The 12,868-nt window shown below is 38.1% G+C and overlaps 1 protein-coding gene and 2 pseudogenes across 1 annotated transcript; 2 read left to right on the top strand and 1 right to left on the bottom strand.

The window, feature by feature from the left end:
- Positions 1–1,377: 1,377 nt before the first annotated feature.
- LOC112481899 lies at positions 1,378–1,496 on the bottom strand (annotated as a pseudogene).
- Positions 1,497–3,925: 2,429 nt separating this feature from the next.
- AICDA (activation induced cytidine deaminase) lies at positions 3,926–6,855 on the top strand. Its single transcript, XM_025048821.1, has 4 exons — positions 3,926–4,071; positions 5,677–5,947; positions 6,236–6,351; positions 6,756–6,855. Exons 1-4 carry the CDS (start codon positions 3,931–3,933, stop codon positions 6,807–6,809), a joined length of 582 nt encoding a protein of 193 aa, XP_024904589.1. The 5' UTR covers positions 3,926–3,930; the 3' UTR covers positions 6,810–6,855.
- Positions 6,856–7,545: 690 nt separating this feature from the next.
- On the top strand, positions 7,546–7,663 carry LOC112482002 (annotated as a pseudogene).
- The last annotated feature ends 5,205 nt before the right edge of the window (positions 7,664–12,868 follow it).

Here is a 12,868-nt window from a genome sequence, read left to right as displayed (position 1 = left end):
CTATTCCTACTTTTATCCATTACTACCAATGTATGAGAATGATACCTAATCCATATACTTTATCTCAATTTAATTCTTTTACAAAGAATTTACACTAGAGTTAAGATTTTTAATGGTAGAGTAAATGTTCTTCAGAAAACTTTCCTAAGGGCAGAAATGTTGAATGTCTTCACCATTTCAATGAGATTTTGAAAACTAATCCGAGGTATAAGTCAGAGGTAGAGGGCTCCGTGGAGACACTTGTATAATGAAATGCAAAACAGTAGTAAAATCAGTGTTGAAATTCAGAGAAAGACAAATTTAAAAAAGGAGGAAAGATGCAATTCAACAGGAGAAAAAGGGAAATATATAATTATCATTAAGGAAGATAATAGCTGCAGAGAGCATTAGCGATGGCACACGGCCCGAGAGGTTGACTTGGTCACGATTATTTTTAACCCATTTGTCTCTGATTAGCAGTGCTGGGGATGCAGCTAGTGTTCTGGCTGAGGGAGCACAGCTGTTCAGACAGCTGTCAACCTGTAGGTATGAAAAACTGCCTCTGCAAGTCCTTTGTATCCAGAAGAGAAACCAAGAGAAGAGCAAGGTGCTAGAAACAGGCTTCTAGCTACAGCTGAAGAGAAGTGATGAATCAAGAAAGTTAATTAACAGGTTACAGTCATGCAATTCACTTCATTGAGACTAGTAACTTCTGACAGAAACCGTAAAGAACTATTGAATATTCATGTCGAGTAGGAAATAACAGTCCCTATGTATTCCGTTACCTATGTCATTTGCTATAATTTTCAGAACACTTTTTCTTCCTCATGGTAGCAGGACCCCGCCACACCTCCTGCAGTGCATGACATAGTTACCCCCTTCTCCACCCTTTCTCATCCATACAGCCCAGAAGAGGAGGTTAAATGTAAAAAAAAAGTTGGTACGAGATGATGCTTAATTTGTTTAAAACTGACTGGGCCCCAAAGAGAATTTTTTCTTTCTCTTCATTATTGAGCACATGTTATATATTCAATTTACATACGCTATGGGTTATTATACCTAAGTATGTAACAATAGTAATAGTAATCATGGCAGTGCTATGATGATTACCATAATAAATTACTGTCCTTTTAAAATAACACCAATTATTATTAGGTCTTTGTTAGCATCCATTTCCGATTCCTACTAAATATGCATTTGTAATTCTACAATAATATGATTGGCTAATTTTTACATTATTTGACATATATAATGTATATATTGGTGATAGATCTAGTTTTCTTCCTCGAATTTTACTTGATTTTTATTTATTTATTTTTTAGACGAGGCAACCCTTGGTTGACCTCACAGATTGCAAGGACCTTGTCAGCTTACAATCCCTTATTTTTTATTTTTTTATGCCTATAGCACCTGGTCTTTCTAGGTGGTCTCCCATCCAAGTACTAACCAGGCCCGACCCTTCTTAGCTTCCGAGATCAGACTGGATTGGGCTTGTTCAGGGTGGCATGGCCATAGACTGCCTCAGGATTTAAAGTGTATTCCAATAAGCTTAATGCATGTGAAGCGAGACATGTAAATTGAGACAGCTGTAAAAAGCTCTTGTCCTTGATTATCTACTTAATAATGTTGATATTTGGGTACTTAACTTTTAAATTTAGGGTCCATCACATGTATCACAATATTAAAATATCAGTTCTCAACCTGTGTCCACACAAAGACTGGTACATGAATATTTGCAGGAGCCTTATTCACAATAGCCTCAAAGTGGAAACAAACCACGTGTCCATCAACAGGTAAATGAAAAACATGTGCTCTATCCATGCAATGAAATGCTGTGCGGTAATAAGGAACTAACTACTGATATAAGCAACATCATGAATGAATTTCAAAGTCATCGTGCTAAGTGAAGGAAGTGAAGGAAGTCAGACACAAAGGAAGAGATAACGTATGATTTATATGAAATTCTGGGACATGAGAAGTAATTTATAGTTACAGAAAGCAGATTAATGGTTGCCTGGGAGATGGAAAGAACTGACTGAAAAGATGGATGAGGAAACTTTGAGGGAGGGGGTGCCCTGGAAATGTTCTGTATGCTGATCGCGGTTGCAGTTTGGGGTGTTTACATCTACCAATATTCATAGAATTGTACATTTTAAATGGGTGAAGTATGTAAATTATACCTCAATGTAAAAAAAAAGAAAAAAAAGAAAAAAAGTTTCAATTCTCTTGCCAGCAAACCGTATTCAAATCCTTGACTAGGTGTTATTTTTACAAATTATTTGCACTTCTGCCCACTGCCATTAGGTGGCAGAATTATCGCTACAAATTAGATAAATACATTTTTTTGAAAAGACTAGGGACAAAAATCAGAGACACTATTAGTGCTTTGAGAATCAACCACACTGTATAGCATGTGTTAGGTTCACAACAGCAAAGAAACGTGCCTTAGCAGAGAATATTTCCACAAATTCAATTCAATGCAGTGCTTATTCTTTGCAAGACACTGTGCTAGGAGCTGGGAAACACAGAAGAGGACCAGGCCCTGTATGTGAATGTACCATAATATTTAGATCACATTGCTGAGTTAAAAGAGCAGAACACAAAATTACACATGAAATCAGTATAATCAAAATCACGTAAACATATGCTCATAAAGACTAGAAGAAGAAACAAGTTTTAACAGTAATTGTCATTAGACATTGTGTCTTACAATGAAACACATAACATTCCTAATTTTAAAATTCTTTAATATTTTAAATTTTGTAACTTTCTACTTTTTGGTTTTTTTCAAATTGACAAGTCACGTCTTACTCTTACACCGTTAAAAAATATATTATTCATAAAGTGACATTTTCTGCCTCAAGACACAGAAGGTCTAAATGGGAAGACAGAGCTATCAGCAATCCATTGATAACAAAGGAGGAAGTCTTTGAGAGAGAGAAGCTGGAGAACAATGAGAAACTACAGGAGGGGTTTTGTTGCTGTTATTTGATTTTGCCTGGCAATTTTTCGATAGCGATTGCGGGAAAGGTCCCACGAGAAGAGTGGAAACTGTGGTTAGGCTTTGAAAGATGTGTAGTTTATATCCAATGGAAAAAAGGTAGGGAAGCACTTAGTCAGGAGAAGCGCCATCAGCAAGACCCCTGGAAAGAAAAAGGAAAGAGGATTGGTGCCAGAGGGTCCAAGTACTAGGAAAGGAGGCTAGAAACGTAGATCGATGTCCAAATGTAAAAACTGGCCTACGTACCTCATTCAAGAATTGGGAGTTTAGCCTGTGAGCTGAGCGGAATCCTTAGGGGTTTTTCAGCGTGGGAAAGACATGGTCACATCTGGATTTTGGTGAGATCACTCTGGTACAGCTTGGACTGAAGCCAAGAACAGGACAGAGCAGGTACAAATTCAAGAGATGCTTGAAGGTTAGGATCAATAAATTTAGATCATTAATATGAGTGAAGAAGGAGAAGAATCGAAGATGATCCCACGCTGTTGGCCTGTTTACCTGACATGGAAAAGTCAGGAGGAGAGGCAGGATGGTCAAGACAGAGGGCAGTTTAAAATCTGTTTTGACCATATTAAATTTGAAGTATATATTGGGCATTTAGGTAGAGAGTGCTGGGGAAACCTGAAAATATATTTATAGGACTGAGGAACAAGTTTGTCATTCTAAGTTATCAGCATCTAGAAGACAGCTGTGGGAGGAGACTGTCCTGTGACCTTGTATGGCTTTGCGGTTCTCGCTATTTCTCAGTTGGTCTTTAAAATAAGCATGGAAAGGGATTTTTGATGGATTCCAAGTTCAGTAGGTCTCAGGCTTCCAGCAAAGGAAGCAGGAGCATCTCTGGTTTGGCCCAAGTAATTATAGATTTAAAAACAGCTGAAGGAAATCCAGGCGTGATCAGAGAATAAGCTGTGCTCCTGCATTTTTCTCCCCCTCTCACCCACAGCCTCCTGATGAAGAAGAGTAAGTTTCTTTACCATTTTAAAAACGTCCGCTGGGCTAAGGGTCGTCATGAGACCTACTTGTGCTATGTGGTGAAGCGGCGAGACAGTGCTACCTCCTTTTCATTGGACTTCGGTCACCTTCGAAACCAGGTATCAACATTTGCTTCCCAGGCAATTAAAAGCTAAACCGTGGGCCCTTTGAGAGCCATTTATCTGTTGATGGCACTACCTTCATTCTGTTTTGTGTGTGTCCCCACTAGATTCCTCAAATCTTTTCTTACTTTTTTACATGTCCATAATAAATATGCCCCAAAGGATGTCATTTTATGTCCTCCCTAACATGCCGGGCACCTTCATGCCACACCTTGCTTCAATGCCAAGGATAACTGCCCCCAAACTTTCCTCCCCTTTCCCCAACATCCGAATTGCCTTTGAGATTAAGGAAGAAATCAAAGGTAAAAGCCTTCTGATTTGGGAGAGTCTTATTAGCTCATTCAAGCTAAATTTTAAAGGTGAAAAACAAGTTGTGTCTCTAGAATTTTTTTTAATTAAGGAAGAAAAATTTAAGAAAAATGTTGACTCGATTCAGTTTTCCAAATGGTTTCTCTTCCCTCCTGCTCATACAGACAAGCCATTGAGTACATATAGCACGATGAGACCCAGAAAACAGAAGCCTCAATGGGTCAATTAATTAGATCAATCTTCTAGCATCTAGAAGATCAGAGAATTGCATTTCCAAGAAACTTCTTCACCAAAATCCAGATGGTTTACATAAGCTTCTGCCAATGAGTGTTTCCTCTCTCATAACGTGTAGTGACATCTGGTCTTGGTGGAACATGGCGGGTGGGATGATATTGTCTGGCTCATTGTTTGGTGCTTCTTTTACTATTCGATTTTCTTTGCCTCCATTTGTTTTATGTAAATTATGTCACTGCAGCTGTCTTAGGTACTACTCTCTTTCCCATTTGGTGATATGACACATTCTAACTATAGAAGGCTTTGCTGTTACCAACCCTTCACTTCCCTCTCATGTAATCCTCACAGCACTAGGCTATTTTACGGATAAGATTAGAAGACTCAGGAATGGAGTAACTTGTTTAAGTCACATGAGGGACGATGCCAGGAAATAGAACCTAGGACTTCGGATTCTGAGATTCGTGACTTCTCTGCAATGCTAAGTGGACTTGCTATAGCTCACTACTCCGATTATCATTACAATCACAGGGGTCAGATGATGAGCACACATTATTTAATTGCTCTTAGTCCACAGCAGTGCCTACTACTTCTCTGACAGTCCTCACCTGTAAGCCTCACCATAAGCAATCTTACCTCTTCTAGCCCTTCCAAACATAAATGTTCCTACTTCCACCTAGTGGCCCAGTGTATTTCTACGATGCTACATCACCAGGCACTTCCAAGCCATTTTCCTCCTCAAAGGCTCAAAAAGTAACTTCACAAATTAATTCTCTGCTGAGATAGTGTGATGCCAAACCATCCAAACTCAACTCGTTTCATCCTCCCCATTCCTCAGAAAATCCATAGCCGTTCTTCCTCTCCAGAGCCAAGGGTGCAAAGAGTTTTGGCTTACCACTGTGCCTCCAGGCAGTTGCTTACCCTTTCAGTGACATAAAGACAAAACTGCAGACGACCTAAAAAAAGATAACTGTGGGAGGGAGATGGGTTAATGGCTGCAAAGCTACCGGCACCACAACACAGGTCAGGAAACATCAGCTGAGTCCTCCACTCTCTCCCCAGTCAGGCTGCCACGTGGAATTGCTCTTCCTCCGCTACATTTCTGACTGGGACCTGGATCCTGGCCGGTGCTACCGTGTTACCTGGTTCACGTCTTGGAGTCCTTGCTACGATTGTGCCCGGCACGTGGCTGACTTTCTGAGGGGGAATCCCAACCTCAGTCTGAGGATCTTCACCGCACGCCTCTACTTCTGCGACGGCTTCAAGGCTGAGCCCGAGGGGCTGCGGCGGCTGCACCGCGCCGGGGTCCAAATCGCCATCATGACCTTCAAAGGTGCAAGAGGGACCTTTCTGCTGACTCTGAGCAGCAGCTCTCCTTTGGGATTACGAACCAGACTGAGGAGTCAGGAGAGAAATCCAAGGGGTGGGGTGGGGGAAGAGTTCTAGTTCACTTTTGGAGCCCAAAATTATCAGCTAGAATTGGAGAAAAAGAATTGATGGCTTAGACACAAGGCTTTGGGGTAAATGAGAATTAAAAAGGGAACAGGCATTTCTTTCTTTCCTCTAGATTTGAGACCGGAGCTATCTAACCACGCCCTATTCCCCATCCCCTCTTTTAAAGATTACTTTTATTGCTGGAATACTTTTGTGGAAAACCATGAAAAAACTTTCAAAGCTTGGGAGGGGCTGCATGAAAACTCAGTTCGCCTCTCCAGACAGCTTCGACGCATCCTTTTGGTAAGGGGCTCATTGCTTATTTCCTTTCTCCAAAGTCTTTTCCTGGAGCTACTTATGTTCCCTTTTCTTACATTTCTTACATTCCCATTTTTGTGCGTTTGTGTATTTATCACTCCTTTTTCTTCCGATGAAAACCTTATTTTCTCTGTCTTTTTTGTCATCCCTTCTCCTTCGACTGAGTCTGCTCTTCTGCCGTTTCACAATTCAGAGCCCTCTGCCAGGATGCTTTTCCCTCCTGCCCCCTTTCCTCACTCACACGTCTTTGTTTTGCGAGACTCTCAGGATTTATTTCCCTCCCGGTAGAATTCCTTCGTCTCCTCTTCCTATCTCTTCTTCCTTCCTCCCAGCGTAGTTTCTTCCACGTTACAAAGTCATCCACTCAATTTATTTCTCTTTCTCTGCAGCCCCTATATGAGGTCGATGACTTACGAGATGCATTTCGTACTTTGGGACTTTGATACCAACCTCCAAGAATGTCACATGCAATGAAATATCTCTGAAGATAGTGGGTAAAAGAACGATCCTTCAAGAGTTCTATCTTTTCCTCAACTCTCAATTTCTTAAGAGTTTGGAGAAATAATATTTATATATATGACCTTAAATATATATGTTGAAAATAGAGAAGGAACACAGACCCAGCAGGGTAATGCTGCAACTGGTGCCGTTTATAATGCAACAATGCCCCCTTCTGGGAAACTACGGAACTGCAGGGTCTGGGAACGGAGAAAGCCGAAGGTCAATCTGCGAAAGTTCGGTGAGAGGGTCAGATATTTTCATAATCAGTATCTTTTATTATTTGATGCATTCTGAATTTTCAGTGATATCAGTGATAAATTTTTCTACTCCTTTCCTGTGGGGTTCACTTTCAAATGAACAAACTTCCTTCAGACTATGATTTATGTTACCTCCTGATGAGAGAATTTGGGTGATTGTAACCCCAAGCTATCTCTTCAGAGCATTCATATCCAAACATATGCTGTGTTTTAATTATCTGAAGCATGTCTTTATGTTTTTACACGAGAGGATTTTTTTCTTGGTTTGGAATATACATGGTCGCCTTCAAGTTATTTTATAATAAAGGATCTTAAAATGAATATGAGGATTGTGAAGATGACACCCATGAGTAGATGCTTCCAGTAACATCTAGAAACGCACATCTTTTTAAAGTAGTCCATAGTTTAGAAACCACAACCAGTCTACGGCCATTCCACCCTGACCACACCTGATCTTGTCTGATCTCGGAAGCTAAGTGGGTTAGGCCTGGTTAGTACTTGGATGGGAGACCACCTAGGAAGACCAGGTGCTGTAGGCAATTAAAAGAAAAGAAAGAAAGAAACCACAACCAAAACGTCACATTTGATAACGAATGTTTGGAAGGGAGCGGCTTGAATATCATTGACAAGAGAAAAATCTATTCTCTGCTATGGGTTTTTTAACCTCAGCAATGTTAACCAGGTCATGATTTTCTACTTTTTGTATATATATGATGCTTCTCTCAAAGAAATGTCCACTATATAAGACGGTGTAACAGAAGAGAGGGAAGGACGACAGAGCATTGCGAAGAAATAATGTTTTATCCAGCAAAATGTAGGGTTTTTTGCAGAGAGTGCCTATCTGTCCCTAACAACTATCTTTGACTGTGAAAAAAATATTCAGAATAATCATATCACTGTGCAGTTATTACCCAGCAACCCTTGTAATGCAGATGACCAGATCCACAAGTTGAATGCACAATTGTATTGTTTTAATCTTATTGTATATAAGTTTGTGAGAGTTAAATATTAAAAATCCTTATTTCATGTATCCATTCATATTTTATGTTATGCTACATGGTGTCTACTTTTGTTATAATTTCCTTTTCAGTTATATTGAAATGGATTCCTTAATGTCTTATAAATTTATACCCTTAGAAATGATTCTAATAACAAAGTATATAATTGTTACATAGTATAACATTGTCATAATATTGCTATGAAATCGTTCTCTTGATTTTTAGTAGATTTTTCTCACAGCAAATTTGATTCTGGCTTATTTAGATCAACCGAATAAATGATAAATAATTTTGGAAGTTTTGGAGATGAAATGCTGAATAAAGTAATTCTAAAAATGATTTATAAAAAGTTAAGTTAAAAAGTCAATATGCTGGAATAGACTTGAGAGTCCAGATATTAGCCCCTTTGTCTATGTTCAATTGATTTCTGACAAGGGTGCCAAGACGATTCAATGGGAGAAAGAATAGTCTTTTCAACAAATTGTGATGGGATAACTGGATATCCATATGTCAAAGGACTGATTTGGGCCTCTACCACATACCATATACAAAAATTAACTCAAAATTTATCAAATATCTAAATGTAAAAGTTAAAACTATAAAAACCTTAGAAAGAAATATAGGTAGAAGTCTTCATGCTAGGATATGATAACAGTCTTCTAAATGGCACCAGAAGCACAAGCAACAAGAAAAAAATAGAGAAATTAGACTTCATCAAAAACTTTTGTGCATCAAAGAAAGTGAAAAGTCAACTCACAGAATGGGGAAAAAAACCGTTTACAAATAACATACTGATAAAAATTTAGTATCCAGGTTACATAAAGAGCTCTTACATCTTATAACAAAAGACAACCAAAATTAAGAATGGCCAAAAGACTTAGACATTTCTCCACGAAGATTTACAGATAGCTAACAAGTGCATAAAAAAATGCTCAACATCCTTAGTCATTAGGGGAATGCAAAGCAAAAACACAATGACATACCTCTCAAAACTACTAGCAGTCAAAAAGTAAAAACACTCAAATGTCTATCAACTGATGAATGGATAAACAAATGTAGTATATCTATACAATGGTATTTTATTCAGTCATAAAAAGGAATGAAGGATTCATATACTGAAACATGCTACAACATGGATAAATCTTAAAATCGTTGTGCTAAGTGAAAGAATCCAGACCCCCCCCCCTAAAAAAAGCCACATATTATATGATTCCATTTATATGAAATGTCCAAAATAGGTAAATCCATAGAGACAGAAAGATTAGTGGTTGCCAGGGGCTGGAAGGAGAAGGGAATGTAGTAACTACTTAATAAGATGGAGTTTCTTTTGGGGATGATGAAAATGGTCTGGAATTCAATAGTGGTAATGGTTGCAAAACATTATGATAGTACTGAAAACCACTGAATCGTATACTTTCAAGTGTTATTTGAATTTAATCTCATTTTTTAAAAAGTCAATGACTTTGGAGTCAGGCCACCCTGAATTTGAGTTCTGGTTGCATACAACAATGGGCAAGGTATTTAACCTGGGTAAAGCCTTAATTTCCCATCTGTAAAATGGGTATGGATAGTGTTAACTTTTCATGTACAGATAGTCCCCGATTTATAATTTTTTGGACTTATGGTTTTCCATCTTTATGATGGTGCAAAAGTGATATGCAATTCAGTAGAAACTGTACTTCAAATTCTGAATGTTCATCTTTCTCCAGGCTAGCAATATGCATTATGATACTCTTTCATGATTCTGGGCAGCTCCTAGTCACCCACGCAATTACAAGGATAAACAACCAATACTCTACAGTGTATGATGTTGCCAGCGTTTTTTTAATATTGTGTTCTGAGCACATTTAAGGTAGGCTAAGCTACAATATTGGATAGGTTAGGTGTATTAAAAGTATTTTCAACTCAAGATAGTATTTTCAACTTACAATGGGTTTATCGGGATATAATCCCATAAGTCCAGGAGCAGCTGTATTTTTGGTATTAAATTGCCAGATAATACAAAGCTACTACTATCATAGTGAATAGCAGTGCCATTCTGTTTACATAAGAGAAACCTAGAAATCATCCCTGACATCACCCCCTAGCCCCATATCCAGTCCTATAGACATAGTGTGCAGGACATCATAATGGATCTGAGGCGCCCCGAAATACCAAATACCCCCCTCTCTTGGCTAAAATGAATGACTGCTACTTCTTAGATTTATTGACCTGCCCGATCATAGAACTGACCCCTTTCCCTCGCCATATCTAATCTAAAGCAAATCCCCATTTTCTTAGACCCTCCCCCAAATCACCAAACCAAAACCTTAATTCTATAATTGAATTAATAGTCATGAAGTGTCTCAGTAAGAGGAACACCCTCTAATTGAGACACTTCATGCTTCCCCAGGTGTTCTTTTACTGCAAGAGTAATAAATCCAACATGTTCAACTATAGGTGTGTTCTTCGTGTGGTTTTTGGCTGGAGGTTGTTGACACACCTTAGTTGGCGCTATTAACATCTCTTGTTTAGTCCATGGAGTCTTGTTTAGTAATGGAGTTCACTAATTTTTATGACATTTTACTTAGAATCATTCTATGGTGGTGATGATAATGGTTTTAAAGAAAATTTTATAAGCAATAGATGCCTCATCTGCTGTTCATTCATTTGTTCTTCCTAATATTTACTAAGTATATAGCATTGTGACCAACAAGTGAAGACCTTTATAGAGCTATCAAATATTTATTTTACTTAAGATGAAAGAATTTAATATCTAAGACAGGCTGGAAATTCAGGCTAACAACATGGTTGCTTACCCCTCAGAGATTCTACAGCTCCGAGAACTACAGATTCCAGGTTGATTCTGTTAGTAAGAACGGACCCATGGGCCCTTTTATATGCTTGATTTGTCAATAGGAGATTCCCAAGTATTCTCAGCAACCAAATTTTAGTTACCAGATTTGTACAGATGGAATCTGGCACCCCCTACCATGTTGCAGCTAACTCCTTGATGAGATTCAACTAATCACCTCACTAATTGATTTGATTGTGAATTCTTTCCATAGTTTTGACTACAATAGAGTTGTCATTCTAAAGTCCGGAATTTGAATAATGATGCAATTGCAATGAAGTTTGAGAAGTTGCTGTACAACTTAATGACTAATACGTGTTAACAATAATGCTTTGGATTTCTAGAAAGAAAAGATTGCTGTGGGTTGACTGAATCAAGAAAAGATTGAAAGAGGAGGTTGAAATTTACCTGGACTTGTACAAAATGTTAAAGAAATACATTAATATGTTTCCCAAAATTCCTGTGGATAGAGTGATAAATGGCTCAGTTGTCAATTTATGAACTTGGTAAAAGTATTTTAAAGATTAATGATACCACTGTGATTAAATAGTAATCCCATATATGTTTGGTGAGAGAGTCAACTAATATTGTATTTTAAATATATATAATCTTTAATCCAGTAATTCCACAACTAGGAATCTAAAGAAATATCTTTAATATAGGTACCCAAGTTTACATATACAAGGGTATTCATTCCGACATTATAGTAGAGAGAAACTGAAAGTCAATACTGGGATGGTAAACATATTATAGAACTGTCACACTTAGTATGAGTATGCCACAACTTAAAAGGGATCATGTAAAGTTACATATACGGAGAGACTTAGAAAATATTCCAAACATTACGAAGTGAAAAAAATTGTTTTAAAACTTTACATAGCTTGATCTTATTTATGCTTTAATGTGTGTTTTCTATAGTCAGAGACTTTTAAACATAAACATTCATATACATATACCTATATGCTTAGCTAAATAAAGGGCTGAAGAGAGAAAATCCAAATTATTAACAGTGGTTATCTTCAGAGACAAAAATTGGGCAGGAGGAAGAAGGCGGAGAAAAGGGAAATTTTTTACTTCATATACTTCTATAAAAAAGTATAACGTGTAAATTAAAATTAAAGAAAAGAAAATACCATTTAAAACTTAGAAGTCAATGGGAATTTCTTATTTTACATTCTCCAGTGTTTACTTCCTAGCTATTCCACAGCTTTAAAGAGTTGAGAAAATTTCAGTAAAATAAGTCTAGCAAGGGGATGGCATGGGTCTTTGCCTAAAAACTTCCTTCCTACAACCAAGGATTTATGAAACACTTTGAGGGGTGGGCACTCTGCAGGAAAGACAGTTTATAAGCCAGGATTCAAACAGAGAAAGAAAAGCCAGTAAGAGATGTATATTAAGGAATTGGCTTACCTGATCTCAGGAGCTGGCAAAACGAGTCCAAAACCTGCAGTGCGGGCTGTCAGAAAGAGCAGGCTAGAACTGCGGGACACAAGTCCTCAGAGGGAACTCCTCTGTGGGGAACAGCCTCAGCTCTGTTCTTAAATCCTTTAAAGTAATTCAATCAGGCCCACCCACATTATGGAGAATACGTACAGTCAATTGAGCTTTAGACAGAACTACAAAATACCCCAGAGCAACACCTAGATTAGCCTTTTGATGAATAACTGGGGCCTAGCCAAGTTGACACAGAAAACACATATCACAGAGAGTTAACATTTTTGAGCGCAGACTGTATGCTTGTCACGTGCTACTTGCTTTTCATGCTTTACCTCGCCCAGTCATTACAAGCTAACCCCCAGATAGAGTTAAACTTCAGTGCATCTGACTCTCAAGTCTTTAACTGTCTTAGGGTAACTTAGTTAGTCGCAGATAACAGAACTCAATTTACTAAAAAAAAAAAAAAAAAAAATGTT

The sequence above is a fragment of the Pteropus alecto genome, unplaced genomic scaffold, assembly GCF_000325575.1.
Source record: "Pteropus alecto unplaced genomic scaffold, ASM32557v1 scaffold94, whole genome shotgun sequence".
Taxonomy (NCBI): Eukaryota; Metazoa; Chordata; class Mammalia; order Chiroptera; family Pteropodidae; genus Pteropus; species Pteropus alecto.
This window is presented reverse-complemented; position numbering and strand designations above follow the sequence as displayed.